General features: G+C 36.1%; 1 protein-coding gene across 3 annotated transcripts in view; it reads left to right on the top strand.

Annotated features, from left to right (window-relative positions):
- ADAD1 (adenosine deaminase domain containing 1) overlaps nt 1-19,769 on the top strand; it is a 51,846-nt gene that overhangs the window by 25,211 nt on the left and 6,866 nt on the right. For 2 of the 3 annotated variants that reach the window (XM_023217606.2, XM_023217609.2), the window contains 5 exons: nt 4,358-4,481; nt 7,634-7,804; nt 8,989-9,218; nt 11,794-12,031; nt 18,030-18,159. In XM_023217606.2, the coding sequence (XP_023073374.1) occupies nt 4,358-4,481; nt 7,634-7,804; nt 8,989-9,218; nt 11,794-12,031; nt 18,030-18,159 (893 nt within the window). The remainder of the gene's footprint in view (nt 1-4,357; nt 4,482-7,633; nt 7,805-8,988; nt 9,219-11,793; nt 12,032-18,029; nt 18,160-19,769) is intronic. The other variant, XM_023217608.1, reaches the window with a different exon arrangement.

Here is a 19,769-nt window from a genome sequence, read left to right as displayed (position 1 = left end):
AAATTAGCTGTTGTTTTCTCCTTCTTTGGGGCAGGGTGGTTCTGTTATGAGTTGCTGCAATGACTTGAGTTGGTTGGCCTCCAGCCAGGAGGTAGCACTTTCAAGGGAGCACCAGCTGTCATCAGAGAATGGGGGGATATAAGCTTGCGCTACCTTAGCCAGGATAAGTATTCAGGTTTCTCTGGCAATTGATGGGGCTGTAGAGCTCCCAAGAGTGCCTTTTGTCTTCGGCTACCAGGGCAGGTAGAGAAAAACCATCAGGTAGGAGCAGGGTTAGGCGAGTCTGAGCTCAGACTCTCCTTGTGCTGTGGCCACTGTCGGGGATGGCAGGATGGTTCTCAGGCCAATGGAGTTATGTTTTAGGGGGATTATGGCTGTCTCTATTGTGTCATACATGTCACCAGGGTAGTTGGGGAAAGCCAGCAGTGACAGGCCTCACCCAGGCCCCACACAGCCAACAAGGCCAGTCTCACTCCTGCAGTGTCCCACCAACAGAGCTCAGTTTATGTTCAGGCAGCAGCCGGCAGGGCTGAGATCTGGCCCGAGGCTGTAATCTTCCCCACTGAGAAAGCAAGCAGGGCTTTCAGGCCTGCAGCCTGTCATAGGGTGTGGCTTCTGCACTGCTGTCTGCACTTCCCATTCGCCCCCATGGATTTTGCTCAGGAAAATTTGTACTCAGTCAAAATTATTACAAACTTCAGCTAGAAGCTTCCTTTAACCTGTGGCCCCTTCCCAGTCCCACTGGCTGCCTTATCCAAGGACCCCTATGAGATAAAGCCAGGGATGACTTCAGTGGGCTAGGGACTGAGATCTCCTACAGGGCTCTTCGTGCTGTTTGTCTTCTATTTTGCTTGGCTCCCTAAATTTATTTCATCTCTAGGTAAGGTTAAATCCTTCTCCTGTGATCTGGATTTTTATGTTCCCCAATGTGTGTTCAGAGGTAGGCTTTTCCCCACCTCACACTTTGGGAACTCACAGTTTTTCAGCTGTCTCACAGAGTTCGCAATGGCAAGCTACTTCTTTCAGAGGGTCTGTGAATTCCTTTGTTTTCCTGATATGTTCCTGCAGTGGTTCTTGGAGCAAAAGTTCGTGATGTGAGTCTCCACACGCTATTCTGTTCGTCCAAGTGGAAGCTGCATGTTAGTCCTGTGTCATGTCTGCCATTTTCCTCCGTCAAAAATCACCTTATCATTTTTAATTGGGTCTATAAGAAAGTATCAAATCTAAATATCCTTCCCTCCCCTGCCACCAAATCTATATACTTTCCTGCACTTGTATCCATCTTCTCTACTGTGACAGTAGAGGAAGCATCACTCCTCCTATAGGCTAATTCTTCTACTTGAATTCTGATTCCATTCTTTCTCACATCTTGATAAATTCCTTCTTTCGGTTAACTCTTCTTTTTCTGACAATAACAAACTTGAGTATCGCCCTGAAGCGTTGCAAGTTGAGTTACAGAGCTGAGAAAGAAGCTGAGTTACTTGCTACATTATTACCCTTTACAACTCAGAGCTTGTATCACCATTCTGGAACTTATACTGACACTATATAATTCTATTTAAGGAAAGGTTTAAGACCTGGTTATTGAGTCAGATTCAGCATTCATAGCGTGACATCCCTATGCTAGGAATGAAAGCAGAGTCTGTGCCCAGGTGTCCCTGAATAATACATCTTTGCTTTCATCTCTTCAGTATTCTAGAAAGCCTGGCTTCCCAAATTTCCATCCTAAAAATAAAACAAACCCTCCTTTAAACCCATGACACCTTTCTACTTAATCCAGCCATTATTTATTTGACTTTGTAGCCAGACTTTATCAAGAAGCTCCTGACAGCCACTATGTTTACTCTTTGCTTCAACTTAGTTTTTTCTTTTTCTCCACTACTTCTTGGAAATTAGCCCTTGCCAAGGTACCCAGTACCTGCATGTTGCACAATCCAGTGGATTTTGTTCCCTATTCACTTGACTTTCCAGAAACATGTAACACAGTTTACCACTCCTTGTTTTTTCTACCACAATACCCTCCTGGTCTACCTGCTCTCCACCCTACCACCCACAATATTGACAATAAATTTCAAATATATAATACATTACTATTAACTGTAGTATCCATGCACTACATTAGGTGTCCAGAAGTTATTAGTTTTACAACTCCACGTTTGTAGCCTTTGATTAATGTCTCTCCATTTCCCCTTCTTTCTAACCACTAGTAACTACCGTTCTCTGTTTTTATGAGTTCAATCTTTTTAGATTCCACATATGAGTGAGATTATGCAGTGTTTGTCTTTCTGTGTCTGGCTTACTTCACTTAACATAATGTCTTCCAGAGTCATTCATATTGTTGAAAATGGCAGAATTTTCTTTTGGGGGGCCTGAAAAACATTCCATTATATATATGTCATAGTTTCTTTATCTGTTCCTTTATTGAGACATTTAGGTTGTTTCTGTATCTTGACTATTGTGAATAATGCTACAGTGAACATGGGAGTGTAGATACCTCTTCGGATCTTAATTTCACTTCCTTTGGATATATACACAGAAGTGGGGTTGCTGGATTATATGGCAAGTTGTATTTTTATTTTGTTGAGGGATCTCCATAGTTTTCCACACTGCCTATAAAAATTTACATTTCTACCAACAACGTATAAGGGTTTTTATCTACATCCTCATGAAAACTTACATTTTGACTTTTTTATAATAGACATCCTAACAGGGGTGAGGATATCTCATTGTGATTTTGCTTGCACTTCTCTGGTGATTAGTAATGTTGAGCATCTTTTCATATACCTCTTTGTATGTCTTCTCTCAAAGAAAATGTCTGTTCAGGTTCTGTTCCCATGTTTAAATCAAGTGACTTGCTTTTTACTATTGAGTTGTGGGAGTTATATATATACTTTGGCTATTAACCCCTTACTGGAGATATGCTTTGCAAATATTTTCTTCTAATCTGTAAGTTGTCTTTTTATTTTGTCGATTATTTTGTTTGCTTTGTAGGAAGGAAATGTAATCCAAGATGGTTTTTACTTCAGTAGCTTACCCATAGCTCTTTGGTAAAAATCCATAAACTTCTCAGCATTGCGTACTATATAAACACCTCTTTCTCCAACTTCATCTTACACCATTCCCTTCACCCCACTTATTAGATTAGCTATACTTCTCTCTTTGCCCAGGAGAGAAATAGTCTTCTGTCTTTGCCCAGGGTGGTGTGCACATGTTATTTCTTTTGACTAGAATACCCTTTGTCTCGCTGGTGCTGAAGCTTAAATTTCAGCTCGTTAGGGAGGAATTCTGCAACTAGTCTGCACAAGATAAGCTTTTCTCTCATTATCTTCACATAAGCCTCATAATTGTTTCCCTCAAAGCACTTATCACACTTTGGGGTTTGTTTAGTGTTTTTTCTGTCTCTTCTGCTATAAGCCTAATGAAGGTATGTCTTGCTCAACATTTTATTCCTAACATCTACTTTAGTCCCCAGTACTTGGTAACACCTCAGCAATTGTTGCTGAATTATTAGGTTGGTGCCAAAAAAAAAAAAAAAAAAGAACTGCAATTACTTTTGCACCAGCCTAATAGTAAAAATCCGTTAGGTAGTTGTGAATGTAGAATTGAACTTTGTTTGAAAAACGAAAACTCAAGATTTTCTGAATAAGAGATAGAAAGAATGAGGAGGATATTCAAAGGGGAATATGGGGGAAAAAGGAGTGATCTAGTCACTGGGCAATGGAAAGGCCTAATTAGAATGTGAGAGGAAAAAAGACTGCCAATTTGAATTGTGTATTTTTGGAGCATAGAATTTCCAGAAGATTTCAAGCAGGGCTCAACAAAATGTGAATGGAACAAAGCTACTGGAAAAAGCATAAGGTTTTTTTTGTTTGTTTCTTTTTTGTTTTTAAGAAAGCAGCTTCAGTAGAACAAAGAAAGAAACTAATTTGGTTTATAGGGTTTGAGTGAATTAAGAAAAATTAGAGGCATTAAATATAGATAAATTAGAGGCATTAAATATAGATAATTTATGACAGAAGCAGAATGGCAAATGAAGTGTCTTAGAAGATTAAATACATCTAGATGTAGAAGAGATAGAAAGCCATATTTGAAAGCCAAGGACATTTGGTAATTCTGTTGATTGTGGTAAAAGTTTAGATGAAGTATTATAAAACATCTACCTTTTTCATTGAGATACTACTTTTTAATTTTGCTTCTTAGAAGACTGTAAGACTCTTATTTTAAATTGTGGAATTATTTTTTCATCTTTTCAGTTTATATATTCTACTAAATTAAAAATGGTGAGATAGAGGTAAGAGTTGAACATAGAGAAGAGAGAGGTTAAATTAACCTGCTACTGTCTACCTTTTTCTTTCAGCTGGACAGCATGAGGTTGTAGCTATAGGCACAGGTGAATACAATTACAGCCAGGACATTAAGCCAAATGGAAGAGTATTGCATGACACTCATGCTGTTGTTACAGCAAGAAGGTCTCTTCTTAGGTAAGATAATACATGTATTAATGTTATTAAATATGAATGCCCTCAGCCCAAAGTAACTTCATATAAATGTCTTCATTTACAAATGGAATTTTATTGATCATAGAGCCAAGGATGTCACATTTTCTTATCTAAGTCATCAGAATAATTCCATGTCATCTTTGGAACATTTATCATAGTAACTCCAATGTCTACCCTGTGGATTTTAGTGATTTCTGTTATTAAGACCTGTGAACTCAGTTTTTGTTGTTTTGTTTTGTTTTGAAATGGAGTTTTGCTTTTGTTGCCCAGACTGGAGTGCAGTGGCACAGTCTCTGCTTCCTGCAATCTCTGGCTCCCAGGTCCAAGCTATTCTACTGTCTCAACTTCCCAAGTAGCTGGGATCACAGGCATGCACCAACATGCCTGGCTAATTTTTTGTATTTTATTAGAGACAGTTTCACCATGTTGGTCAGGCTGGTCTCAAACTCATGATCTCAGGTGACCACCTGCCTTGGCCTCCTGAAGTGCTGGGATTACAGGCGTGAGCCACCACACCCAGCCAAACTCAGTTTTAAGAATCCTACAGTCAGCTAGGCACAGTAGCTCTCACCTGTAATCCCAACACGTTGGGAAGCTAAGGTGGGAGGATTGCTTGAGTACAGGAGTTCGAGACCAGCCTGGGCAACATTGTGGGACCTAGTCTCTACAAAAGTAAAATTAGCCAGGTATGGTGGCACGCAACTGTAGTCCCAGCTACTTTGGAGGATGAGGTGGGAAGATTGCTTAAGCCCAGAAGATCGAGGTTGCAGTGAGCCAAGACTGCTCCACAGCACTCCAGCATGGGCAATAGACTAACACCTTGTCTCAAAAAAAAAAAAAAAAAAAAAACACTTTTTTATGACTAAAGTTATGGAGAAGTATAGCTTTTGATCCACACTCAGTAGGCTTGGTCTTATTTCACCCCTGAATAGCCATACTTATCCAAGGACAGCACCAGAAACCAACAGGTTTTCATTCATAAGGATTATGCAAAGTTTACCATAAAGCAGAGTATAGATAAAGGATTCTTGAGGCTGGCGTATCTTGGAGAGAGAGAGAGAAAAGGGCTTAGGTGAGCATGCCTAGTTTCTTTTTCCAGACTCAGTCACTCTGTTCTTTACAAGAGGAATGAATAGCAAATGGGAAAGAAAGGAATTTGCAAGTCACTTCGTATGAAAACATATAAAATGGGAAATGAGTGCTGTTTCTCATAATATCCACCAGCTTTTGGTTATGTTTTTGTTTTTAATTCCTCTTTGTTCCTACTAAACTAGGAATTCTTTCTTAAATTTTATAATTTCTTATTTTTAATTTTTGTGGGTACATAGTGTATATGTTTATAGTGTGCATAAGCTATTTTGATACAGTGCACAATAATCACTTTAGGGTAAATGGAGTATGTATCAACTCAAGCATTTGTCTTGTGTTACAAAGATTTCAATTATACTCGTTTAGTTATTTTAAAATGTACAATTATTGACTATTGTCATCCTGTTGTGCCGTGAAATACTAGATCTTATTCATTTTAGTTCTTTAAACCATTAAAATGACTTTTTATTTAACTTATGGATGTTTTGGGCATTTTTTTGTGTTTTTTGTTTGTTTCTTTGTTTGTTTTTGAGATGGAGTCTCGCACTATTGCCCAGGCTGGAGTGCAGTGGCGCTGTCTCCACTCACTGCAACCTCTGCCTCCCAGGTTCAAGCAATTCTCCTGCCTCAGCCTCCTGAGTAGCTGGGATTACAGGCACCTACCACCACGCCCGGCTATTTTTTTGTATTTTTAGTAGAGACGGGGTTTCACTATGTTGGCCAGGCTGGTCTTGATCCGCCCCCCTCGGCCTCCCAAAATGCTGGGATTACAGGGGTGAGCCACTGCGCCCAGCCTCTTATGGATGTGTTCAAAGACACTCAAGTGAGAACAGGATAGCAAATTCTCATTCACCTTCAGCAATTATTAGCATTCTGCTGTCCTTGTTAAATCTCTGCATTCTCACTTTTTGTGTTGGTGTTTTCTTCAGTAGAGTATTTTAAAATAAATTTAGATACGTGTACCTGAAAAAATATAAATTTGTATCTCTAGTAATGAGGAATCCTATAATCCTAAAAGTTATTCAGCAAGACTATGAGGGTAATGCATCTCATTGCCCTCCACCCCCCCTCAGTGCTTATGGAATTATTTGACCTCTTTAAAAGCTACCTCTTTTGTGTTACTTATTCCTGTGCTTGGCGTTTTTACATACTGTTGCTTAATTTTTACTGTATATTTTTGATGATGGGATTCAAGGGAGTGTATCTTAAAGTCATGGTTTATTAAATAAGCAAAATAGTATTTGTCCTTGATTTGATTAGTTGTAGTCTTTCAGGAGAGCTGCTTCCCTTTTTAAAAAAAAAAAAAATTTGAATTTTAAAATTTTTTATTATTGTGAATATATAATAGTTGTGCATATTTATAAGGTAAATGTGATATTTTGATACAACCGTTAAATGTGTAATGATCAAGTCAGTGTAATTGGGATATCCGTCTCCTCAATCATTTTTCATTTCTTTGTGTTTGGAGCATTCCAGTTCCACTCATTTAGTTATTTTGAAACATACAATAAATTATCGGTAACTATATCTGCTTCATTTCTTAATACAACTTATGTTGTTCATTGTATTGTTCCTATGCTCTTGAATTTTTTCTTTAAAACCATTAAGGAGCAGGGACCACAGTTTTTGTCATTTTTGTAGTAATTTGTTTGGGTAGGGAAGGGGAAATAGAAGTAAGGCAAAAAGTTGGCACTTCATCTGGGAGACTGGGAACAGAACTGTCTGAAGAAGAAGGGAGGAATCAGTAGAGAAATGAGTCTTTTGCAGAAGATGATAGTTGGAAGACTCTAATGTGAAACAGAAGTGGAGTAGTCGAGAAAAAATGGTGTTTTAGGTTAGGTTACAGGGCAGACTGGGCTCCAGTTAAGAACTTTCAAGAACCTTAATTTTTCATTAAATAAAGCTAAGATTAATTTAGGAGTTCTTACCTGTGTCAAAACTTTTGACACACAGGACATTGCTTGTGACACATATGAACACGATGCTCATTGAGATACATCTTTTATAAAGTTTATTACTTGACAAAATTATAACATTTATTTTAGGTACTTTTATAGACAACTTCTGCTCTTCTACAGCAAAAATCCTGCTATGATGGAAAAATCAATATTTTGTACAGAACCAACTTCTAATCTACTCACTCTTAAGCAGAATATCAACATTTGCCTTTACATGAATCAGTTGCCTAAAGGATCAGCCCAGATTAAGTCACAGTTGTAAGTATTATAGAAGTTGTTTTTAAAAGCAAGTAGGATGGCCATGCCACACATTCTGACTTTCTACAGCAAATAGAACATGTAAATTCTAATTACCCATATTTTCTCTTCAGCTTTGAGTTGTTATTTGTGGCCTGCAGGAGACCCCAAATCCTTTTCCCCTCAATCTAATCTATTACTTCTACAGGTTGAGCTTCCCAAATCCAAAAGTCTGGGATTCGAAGTGCTCCAAAATTGGAAACTTTTTGAGCACTGACATGACGCTCAAAGGAAATTCTCACTGGAGCATTTCATATTTCAGATTTTTGGATTTCTGTTCAGCTGGTATGTATAAAGCAAATATTCCAGTGTGAAGAAACCAAAATCTGAAACACTTCTAGTTCCAAGCATTTTAGATAAGCAACACTCAACCTGTACCTAAAAGTTGCATGTACTTCACCACTTTTTTTGCTATGCTAGTAAAAAAAATCTTCTGCTCCTTTCTACTTTGAAGACCTCATAAACTTTAGGAAGTGTGGATTTATGCACTACTCACATACAAATACAAGAGTTAAGAAAAACTTTGACCTATGGCCAAAATATTATTGCTTTGGTGAATGAATATCAGGTAGCATAACATTTAAACAGTACAAACAAGAACAAAGAAGACGGTAAAAGTCACCTTAAGTCTGACCATCTAATGGTAAGTAACCATGGGTAATATTTTTAAAAATATCCCTCTAGTAACACCTTTGAAAATGAGGCCAGGGTTCTCTAGAAAGAAACTTAAAGAAAAATAATTTTGCATTTTTAGTGAAGATGACAAAGAAAAGTAGACAGTTTTCCTTTTTTTCATTCTTTCATTTTGTCGTTTTAAAAAAATTTCATACAGAGGAAGGACCTAATTCATAAACTATGATAGGGATAAAAATTAGTGTTTCTTTGAATTTTAAGGGACATAAAATGGTAATAATATGAAAAATATCTCTATTGGAGGCTCTAAATGTGGTTCATTTCTGTTTTATATTACTATTGTGGAATGAAGGCACTCCATTCCTGCCTTGCTTTCTTGCATCTGTTTCTGTTACTGGAATTAAATGTACACTGGGAAGTTAAACATGTTAGAGAACAGTTCTTAGGTACAGATAGATTTTATTCTGTCACCCCTGTTTTCTAAAGGAAGAAACTTTCTTTTCTTTCTCTAGACGTCTTAATCCACATTCTATATCTGCATTTGAAGCCAATGAAGAACTCTGTCTCCACGTGGCTGTTGAAGGCAAAATTTATCTGACTGTTTACTGTCCTAAAGATGGTGTTAATAGAATAAGCAGTATGTCCTCAAGTGACAAATTGACCAGATGGGAAGTGCTTGGTGTACAGGGAGCATTGCTGAGTCATTTTATACAGCCAGTTTACATCAGCAGTATACTAGTTGGTGAGTGAGATTTCATAACCTCCTGGGCCTCTCGCTCACTAAGCAAATCCTCTGTACTTTACTTATCAGTATAAAATTAGTTTTTGCATATGTGAAACTTTATTTAAGGTCAAAACACAGATCTGCTGTTTGTAGAGCTGTTGGTTTCATGATAAATTATCAGGGAGAATGAATGAATCCCAAAGGTGGGAGGCAGAGATTGTGGGATAAAGATGCCGTAAGTTGTAGTGACCATCCAGCTGGATAAGGAAATTTCAGAGAGAGCTCCTTCTGGTGCTTTGGGAAAGATCAGTGACACAGGAAGATGAGGGAAAGATCAGAGAAAAACCTTGGTTGTGAAGCTTATTTCTGAGGCCTTTCAATTTTCGAAGCACTCAGCATGCTGAAGTTTCATATTTTGAGGAGTTTTCTGTACCCCAACATTATTTTAAAGCGTTATTTTACTTTTCAAAAAGTTTGCAGAAACAAATTTTATGCTGTGGATGTTCTGTAGATACTCATTTTGTCATTTTATAGTGGTGGAATTTTTTAATTTAAAACATGGGATCTAGGCTTGCATTAAAAGGGCGTTTACTGTATTTAAATAGAAAATTATCCAGAGTAATCTGGAAAAAAATTGTCTTTCTTGACTATTAAAAAATAGCTAGATTTGTATTCATTCTCAAACTTTTTACAATATATCTTGCAAATTTGGTAACCCCTATTACAATAAGTTTTTCTGCCTAAGTACTTCAAAAATGTTTGTCCAGAAGTTATTTCCATCCAGAGGTCCTTTTTATGTACTAATTTGATTTGTATAACTGAAGTGTAGAGAATCCTTCCTAGTGAAGAAATCCATTTTAAATATAGTTTGTGGACTTTTAAGAAGCAGCTGATAACCTTAGAGAATCTCTTATTCAGTCCTTTCCTTTTTTCTTTTCTTTTTCCGATCACATTCACAATGTTAATAAAATACTTGCCTAAAGTCTGTCAGTTTGCTTAGTGGTACAGCCTGAATTCAAACCCAGTTTTCATAACTCTTCATGCTGCTGCTTTTGATAGATTTTGTATATATATATATATATATATATATATATATGAATTATTGTCAGGTCAAGTCTTCTATAGTGTTTGATTAGATTTAACCTTTGACTTTAACCTTGGAGTTTCATATTATTTCAGATCCTTTTGAATGAATCAAATCAAAATTTTTCAATTATATTGCATATTTTTAGAGATTTATTTTCTAGGAACAAGACTGAGCCTCAAGATATATTAAAACCATACCTCAGATATAGTAAATTATTAGTGTACACATATATGAAGGGAAAAAGTTAAATTTATAATAAAATATTTATAAACTTTTTCTATTATATTAGGTTTTATACTTCCCATTAAAGCATCTAGGTAAACAATTTGATGTTTAAAGCATTTCATGAGGAGTTTGACTTACAGGTTTTTTTTTTTCTTCCTTTTTCCAAATGTCTTTTTTTTTTTTTTTGGTACAACCACTGTCATTATTTCATTACAGAGTGTAATAAATACATTAGTTTTTTAAAAAATCCTTATTATCTACTGTTCATTGTAGATATATTAGCTATTCCTCACACCTTATATTTTCCAACTTTTATTCTGTGCCCAAGTATATTTTTTATTTGATTAGTTTTCTTTTGTCACTCTTCATTTGTCTTGATCATTTGTCACTCTTGATAAACACTTAAGGAAGTGTTTAGAAAAAGGATCCCAAAAGCAGTACATGTCCTTTTTACATCATTTTCTAGTGCCCAGATAGTCATAATGCAGCCCTAGTAACCATCTCAACAATTTTAATGATAAGGACACAAAACTTTATTTGTGAAATATGTCCAGTGGTTTACAAAGATTCTGTTGCAAGAACTTCTGACCTTCTGAGAAAGAAAGAGAGATGCTTTAGAATAACTGTTTTTTAAATAAGAATGACTGCTTCCTAACTTCCATTTTAAGTTTGATGCAACTCACTGTTTTTTAGTAGTAACATTGCATCTTTTTGAGATCTCTCCTTCAATAATTATTATAACTGAGAATTCAAAGCTTTTGGTATTGGCACAATTTTAACCAGAAATGATCATTCTTTAAATTATTTTGTGTTGTGAAATTGAAGCATTGTGGTATTGGACAAGTTAAAATTTGTGGCCCTTAGATGTTTGAAAATGACTCACTTTCACCAATTGTTTCTCATCCAGATTTGTCAACTGCACTTGCAAGAAATCAGGATACAATGCAGTCGACAAATCTGGACTTACCAGATTTCTTTCTGAGTCAGTCACAAAAGTACCAGTTTCTGAGCAGCTGTGGCTCTTTGCTAATGCTCAGTAGAGGGACTTTTCATTATTTTCTGTATCAGAGTCTTTTTTAAAATTGAAAATCTGTTATTACCTTGTTCTGGTTCTAGTTAAGAATATGGAGTAGATGCTAAGAGCATAGAACTAGGAAAGGGAAGGTTGAAAGATAAAGGATAGAGAAATGGGCTTTGGATGATTTCCAATCATTTCATTTATTTTTATTTTTGGAATGGTCTTTTAATATTGAACTTGAGTGTTTTCTTTTTGCTTTCTAGGCGATGGGAATTGCGGTGATACAAGAGGCTTAGAAATCGCTATAAAGCAACGTGTTGATGATGCACTCACTTCAAAACTTCCAATGTTTTACTTAGTCAACAGACCTCATATTAGTTTAGTACCCTCTGCATATCCACTTCAAATGAACTTGGAATACAAATTTCTGAGTCTGAATTGGGCACAAGGAGATGTTTCTTTGGAGATTGTAGATGGCCTGAGTGGGAAGATCACTGAAAGGTTAAAATTACTAATTTCTTTAAACCATGTATTACTTAAGCAAAAGAAGACATTTATTGCAGTTTTTATTTTAACTCTTTTGGATACCATATATTGAACTCTGAACAATAATTATTATCATTAGTTGAGTGTGACTGTGTTGCAGGTGTTGTACTAATTTTAAAAATTTTAATATTTTAATATATTTTTTTCTGATGAGAAGACAGACGTGGAGAAGTTATATGGCTTACTGAAATACATACTAAATGGCAGAGTCACCATTCAAACCCAAGGAATCTAGCTCCATAACCTATGTTTCTCCAACTGTAATTTAATACCTTTAGTATTAGAATCATGTAAATTTTTTAGAAATTCAGTTTCTTCTACTGAATCTGACTTTGAGTCTGGGGCTCAGAAATTATATTTTTTATATACTCTTCCAAATATTACTTATGTACTCTTACATGTGAGAACTATGGTGCTGTGTTATACTGTCTTCTTATAATAACCCTGTAGGTTGAGTGATTTTATTTATTTATTTATTTATTTATTTATTTATTTATTTATTTATTTATTTATTTATTACAGTTTCTGAGACTCAAGCTAGGTTAAATATCTTGCCTAAGGTTACCCAAGTAGTTAATGACACAGCTTGGATTCTGACCCAGACATTTTATTTTCAAAGCCCTTGTTCTTAACTATGATGCTCTGTGCCTTCTAGACATTTCTTCATAATGTCTCTGCCATTGATTATTCAGTAAAACTGTTCTTTTAGTGTGAACATACATTTGTAATGAGGCAGTGAATAATGTTAAAAATTTAAATGCTTAAAATTGCTTTCTTTGTGAAGGGCAAATTTAAATGAAGACCACATACAAATGTTTCTTAGCAGTCAAGAAGGCTTATACTTGTAATCTTAGCAGTTTGGGAGGCTGAGGCAGGAGCATGGCTTGAAGCCAAGAGTTTGAGACCAATCTGGGAAACATAGTGAGAGACCCAGTCTTTTATATAAAAAATAAAAAGTATTAACCAGGAGTGGGAGTGCATACCTGGAGTTCCAGCTACTTAGGAGGCTGAGACACGAGGATCACTTGAACCTAGGAGTTTGAGGCTGCAGTGAGCTATGACTACATCACTGCACTCCAGCCTGGGCAACAGAGCGAGACCCTATCCCAGAAAGGAAAAAGAAAAAAAGAAAAACAAAAAAAACAGACAAACCCATAAACATTTCTTAGTAGGAACTCAGTTAAGCATAATACTGATGTTTTAAATAGGATGAATTACACTTTTATCAAATGACTTAGGCCAGCATAAACAAGTGCTTTACTTTTAATAACAGACTCAACTAAGTATATAGACAAACAGGTCTTCTGTGAAAGACATTAAAAAATTATTTACCGAAAACATAAAGTAATGGCATAACAAAGATGAAACTGTGTAAAATGAGCTTAACATTTTTTACGGCCAAATACTTGCCAAGTAATTACAAATGAAAAGAAAGCAGAGGCCGGGTGCAGTGGCTCACGCCTATAACCCCAAGACTTTGGGAGGCCAAGGCGGGCAGATCACCTGAGGTCAGGAGTTTGAGACCAGCCTGACCAATATGGCAAAACTCCATCTCTACTAAAAATACAAAAGATTAGCTGGGCATGGTGGCAGGTGCCTGTAATCCTAGCTAATTGGGAGGCTGAGACAGGGAGAATCATTGAAACCAGGAGGCAGAGGTTTCAGTGAGCTGAGATCGTACCATTGCACTCCAGCCTGAGCAACAAAGCGAGACTCCATCTTAAAAAAAAAAAAAAGCCAGAATGTGTAGTCTAAGTATTAGACAAGGTATAATTCAGTCTCAAAGCATTACAGTAAGACCAACAACAACAACAACAAAAAAAAACCTTAGCAATATAAACAGTATAATTCATACAGAGGACAGAAGAATGTTTAGCAGAAAGTGACATAGCCACATTCACAAAGCAGAAATTATAGAAGACAAAGAAAGGAAATGTAGAAACACACTACTAGTAGAGACAACAATTCACCTCTTTCAGTTCATGGTAGATCAGGTGGACAAAACAGTAAACAAGGATATAGCCATTTTAAATAACAGTAAGGTAGATTTCATTACTTTAAACTCTACATCTTAAAAATATAAAATGTACCTAGTCCTCAAGAAACTATAGAGCACTAACAAAAAGCTGACTGTGTGTTAAACCACAAAGAAAATAACAAATTCCAAAAAGTAGAAGCAATGTAGACATATTCTCTGATTATGATGAGATAAAACTGTGAATAACAAACTTGGAATACTAGGAACTGCTTTTACGGGAAAAATTCTGACTCCTAGCTCAAAGGGGAAATATAAACTGAGATTGCAGAATATTTAGAAAATAGGGATATTGAAAATATTACACATCAGAATTTGTAGGTTATACAGTTTAAACAAAGCTGAAAAGTCAGAGCCTTAAATGCATATAACAATAAATGATAGGAATAATTTAGAAATATAAAGAAAAGAGCTTTAAAAAACAGAAAAAGGCAAAATTACTTATAAAAAGCTGAAAAGAAAAATCACCAATCTCATGTAAAAACAAGAGGATCATAAGCTATTTTGGGTAACCACACAAATATATTTTAAAACCTGAATGAAATGGATAAATTTCTAGGAAAACATTACTTGCAGAACTTATATATAGAAGGAGGAAAAATATAAATGTTATTTTCATGAGAAAGTTACCAAGAAGGCACCTTAACTGTTCCTCAGAGTACCATTCTGAGGTAGTTCAGAGGGTTTTTTTCTAAACCTTTAAAAAGCAGATAATTCCAGTGCTATCCAAAAAGATGGAAAGCATCCAAATACTTTTATGAAACAAATATATGATTGATACTTTAATCTGAATTTTTAAAATTGCTAATCAAAGCCACAATGAGATACTGTCTCACACCAATCAGAATGGCTATTATCAAAAAGTCAAAAAACAGATGCTGGTGAGGTTGTGGAGACAAAGGAACACATATACACTGTTGGTGGAAGTGTAAATTAGTTCAACCGTTGTGGAAAACAGTGTGGCAATTCCTCAAAGACCTAAGGATGGAAATACCATTTGACCCAGCAATCCCATTACTGGGTATATACCCAAAGGAATATAAATCATTCTGTTATAAAGACACATGCATGCGTATGCTCATTGCAGCACTATTCACAATAGCAAAGACATGGAATAATTCCAAATGTCCATCAATGATAGACTGGATAAAGAAAATGTGGCACATATACATCATGGAATACTATGCAAACATAAAAAAGAATGAGATAATGTCCTCTGCAGGGCCATGGATGGAGCTGGAGGCCACTATCCTTAGCAAATGAACACAGGAACAGAATGCCAAATCCCGCATATTCTATTATAAGTAGGATCTAGACGAGAACACATGGACACATAGAGGGAAACAACACACACTGAGGCCTTTCAGATGGTGGAGAGTGGGAGGAGGGAGACAGGAAGAATAACTAATGCATACTAGGCTTAATATCTGGGTGATGAAATAGTCTGTACAACAAACCCCTATGACACACATTTGTCTATATAAAAAAACCTGCACATGTACCCCTGAACTTAAAAGTTTACAAAAAAAAAATTGCTGCTCCTCCTCTCCACCACACAAAATTACAGACCAAATTCATTTATATCCAAGAAAAATTGCTATATAAAAGATCAGGGAGCAGAATTTAGCAGCACATTACAATAATATATTTTGTACAGTAACACCAATTGGCATTTTTTCTAGGAATTCAAAGATAGTAACATAATAGAAATAACACTAGACTAGAAACTCTTATGAATATGTTTTATTAATTAATCTAGGGAAAATACCAGATGTTTATAAATTCTAAGAAAGTGTATAAATAATTTAGCTCTTCAACTATTCTAGATGAAGATATTCAATAAAAAGGAATAGCTAGGTAGTATCTTTTTACAGGATAAAGTATATCTTTATTAGTCCAAAAATACTATCATGATTGATAAAATGTCAGAGGCATTCCCACTAACATTCAGAGTAAGGCATTATTTACTGTTACTGCTGTTACTCAACATTTTGCTGGAGGCATTAATACATTTGGACAAGGGAAATGAGAGAGAGAAAATATTGGAAAGAAGGAGTTATGTAACAATTATCACTCTTTGAAGATGGTATTTATACCCAAAAATCAAGGAAATTATCAAAACCACTGCGACAAAAGTATCATAGTGGGAAATTAATATGTAGAAATCAAATAGATTTTGTACACGAGTGTATGTTAGCTATTGCTATGTATAAACCACCTCAAAATTTAGTTGTTTATTTTACATTATTTTATTTTATTTTACTTTACTTTACTTTATTTTATTTTATTTTATTTTATATTTTTTGAGACGGAGTCTCGCTCTGTTGCCCGGGCTGAAGTGCAGTGGCCGGATCTCAGCTCACTGCAAGCTCCGCCTCCCGGCTTTGCGCCATTCTCCTGCCTCAGCCTCCCGAGTAGCGGGGACTACAGACGCCCGCCACCTCGCCCGGCTAGCTTTTTGTATTTTTTAGTAGAGACGGGGTTTCACCGTGTTAGCCAGGATGGTCTTGATCTCCTGACCTCGTGATCCGCCTGTCTCGGCCTCCCAAAGTGCTGGGATTACAGGCTTGAGCCACCACGCCCGGCCAAAATTTAGTTGTTTAAAACAACTGTTTATTATTACTACTTGGAAGTTCTTGAGACAGCTGAATGGTTTTTCTGAATTTTCTTGGGCTCTCCCACACATCTGGGGTCAACTGTTGGTCAACTAAAGGTCAGGTGAGCTGATCTTACCCTGTGTTCACTTACCCTCTAATAGGCTAGTCCTAGCAGGGTCACATGGGAGAGGCAGCAGTGCCAAGAAAATAAGAACCAAGGCATCTCCAGGCCTAGCTTCAGAATTATCACACTATCTATTCTGTTTGCTAAAACAAATCACAAGACGAGTAAAATTCAAGGGAAGGGAATATCAGCCATGCCTATTGATGTGAGGATCTGAAAAGTCACATTGCAAATAACTGGAAACTAAGAGAAATGGAGGATTTTGACTGTTTTTGTTGTCTATCCTAAGAACAACTAATGAGAAGATACAATGAAGGGGAAAAGTTACAGTAGCAAAAAGGTTCATGATCTGTGGACCCACTTTTTTTTTTTTTTTTTTTTTTTGAGACGGAGTCTCGCTCTGTCGCCCGGGCTGAGGTGCAGTGGCCGGATCTCAGCTCACTGCAAGCTCCGCCTCCGGGTTTAAGCCATTCTCCTGCCTCAGCCTCCCGAGTAGCTGGGACTACAGGCACCGGCCACCTCGCCCGGCTAGCTTTTTGTATTTTTTAGTAGAGACGGGGTTTCATCGTGTTAACCAGGATGGTCTCGATCTCCTGACCTCGTGATCCGCCCGTCTCGGCCTCCCAAAGTGCTGGGATTACAGGCTTGAGCCACCGCGCCCGGCCCACTTTCATTAGAAACCCAAATTACACATCTACATGCACATAATGTACACACACACGAAGGGCTGTGAAATAGATTATGTGTATATGTTACGCTTTTATTGAGCCAAAACTTGCAGTGAAATACAAAATAGACTGTATGATTTCATTAATTTTGGTATATTCTTACACCTATGTAACCATCATTCTAGTCAAAATGCAGAAAGTATTTCCATGCCCACTTCCAGTCAATCCCTTATAGAACCACTGTTTAATTTGTATCATCATAGATTAATTTTGCTTCATACAATAGAAATGTTCCAAGGTCTATCTTCTGCATTAATTTTTGATGCAATACTAAATAATTTAAAATGTAATTTAAGAAATTTACTTCAGAAAGTAAATATTAAGAATGCCTCTTATGTAAAAAAGAGTTCACTGTATATTGCAAATAATCAAGAAATATTTTGTAGATATATGTTGATTTTAATCCGTACAATTGCCAACATAAATTACTGAAAAAGAAATAAAAAAAATTTTATTTCTCTCTGCTTAGTTCCCCATTTAAAAGTGGTATGTCAATGGCAAGTCGGCTTTGTAAGGCTGCAATGTTAAGTCGGTTTAACCTGCTTGCCAAAGAAGCTAAAAAAGAATTACTTGAAGCTGGTACATATCATGCAGCCAAGGTAAGTCCTTAAAGGAATAAAGTTATCATAGGAATAAAATTTAAGACATTAATGTGGTCGTTTTAAAATTAGTCTCCTTAGCAAAAGTTTGTTGAATACTTCCTGAATATAAGATATTACCATGTAATGGTAAAATTGGTTTTTAAATGAACATGTCAGAAATTAGATATGTACATAAGTATTGCCATTTAAAGTAGCCATTTTAGTATGGTATATACTTATTCTGACAGTGTAAGTTACCTAGCACTCAAAACCTGCTATGTCATACCAGAGAAACAAAATATTAATAAAATTTATTCTGTATTTGGTATTAATTGTATTAACTATAGAATGTTAAGTATTCTAAAATAATACATTATTTAAGATATACGCATTTTTGTATTTTAAAGTTGTGAAAAAACTTTAATTTCAGCATCTGATTTGAACTTGATTTAGTAGGCAATGTACATAGCCTTTTTCTCTCTTCCAAAATATTTTTTACATAAACATAATGTAAGTTTAAGTCAAAAATTTGAAAACATTTTAAAAATACAGAAAAAAATATTATTAATACTTGTAATCCCACTTACTATTCGAAGTTAATACTCAGTCTTTTAATGTGAGCATGTTATTTCAGTTCCTTCTCATATATATGTATTTGTATATGTGTCTGCTTAAAAATAAGACCATATTGGGTATGGTATGTTTTAATCTACTTTTTCTTTCTATGTGATAATGACATGAACATCTCTCTCTCTTTTTTTTTTTTTTTTTTTTTTTGATATGGAGTCTTACTCTGTTGTCCAGGCTAGAGTGCAATGGCACGATCTTGGCTCACTGCAACCTCTGCCTCCGGGGTTCAAGCAATTCTCCCGCCTCAGCCTCCTGAGTAGCTGAGATTACACCACCATGCCAGGCTAATTTTTGTACTTTCAGTAGAGACGGGGTTTTGCCATGTTGGCCAGGCTGGTCTCAAACTCCTCACCTCAGGTGATCCGCCTACCTCGGCCTCCCAATGTTCAAGGATTACAGGCTTGAGCTACCATGCCTGGCCTACATGAACGTAATTCCAGGTTACCATTATTAAATATTAAATGTAAATTACTTTGCTATCCTAATGCCAATAATGAGATAGCATTATATGAAAGTCATTTAATTTTACCAATTTTACCAACCTAATGCTCAACCTGTATAGTCACAGCCTGTAAGGCAGTTACATTAATTACAGGTGTGTATATATATAATCACACATTTTTAAGTATAAAAGCTTATCTAGACTATTTCTGGTTTTGTGGCATAAAAAAGTTGTAAATTGCTATAAAAGCAAGAAGAAAACCAGACAAAATTGTGAAACACAACCTTTCACAACCCTGGATGGACATTAACAGAAGACAGAAAAAACATTCAAAGGTGTGTATTCCTCACAAACTCTTTTTATTAGCCGACATGGTGGCCCACAGCTTTAGTCCTAGCTACTTGGGAGGCTGAGGTGAGAGGATCACTTGAGCCCAAGAGTTCAAGGCTGCTGTGAGCTCTAATCACACCACTGCACTTCAGCCTGGGGAACAAAGCAAGACCCTATCTCTCTTAAAAAAAAAAAAAAAAAAAAAAAAAAAAAAAAAAAAGAAAAA

The sequence above is a fragment of the Piliocolobus tephrosceles genome, chromosome 3 (assembly GCF_002776525.5).
Source record: "Piliocolobus tephrosceles isolate RC106 chromosome 3, ASM277652v3, whole genome shotgun sequence".
In the NCBI taxonomy this organism is placed as follows: domain Eukaryota; kingdom Metazoa; phylum Chordata; class Mammalia; order Primates; family Cercopithecidae; genus Piliocolobus; species Piliocolobus tephrosceles.
Note: the sequence above shows the minus strand (reverse complement) of the source record. Positions and strands in the feature narration are given on the sequence as shown.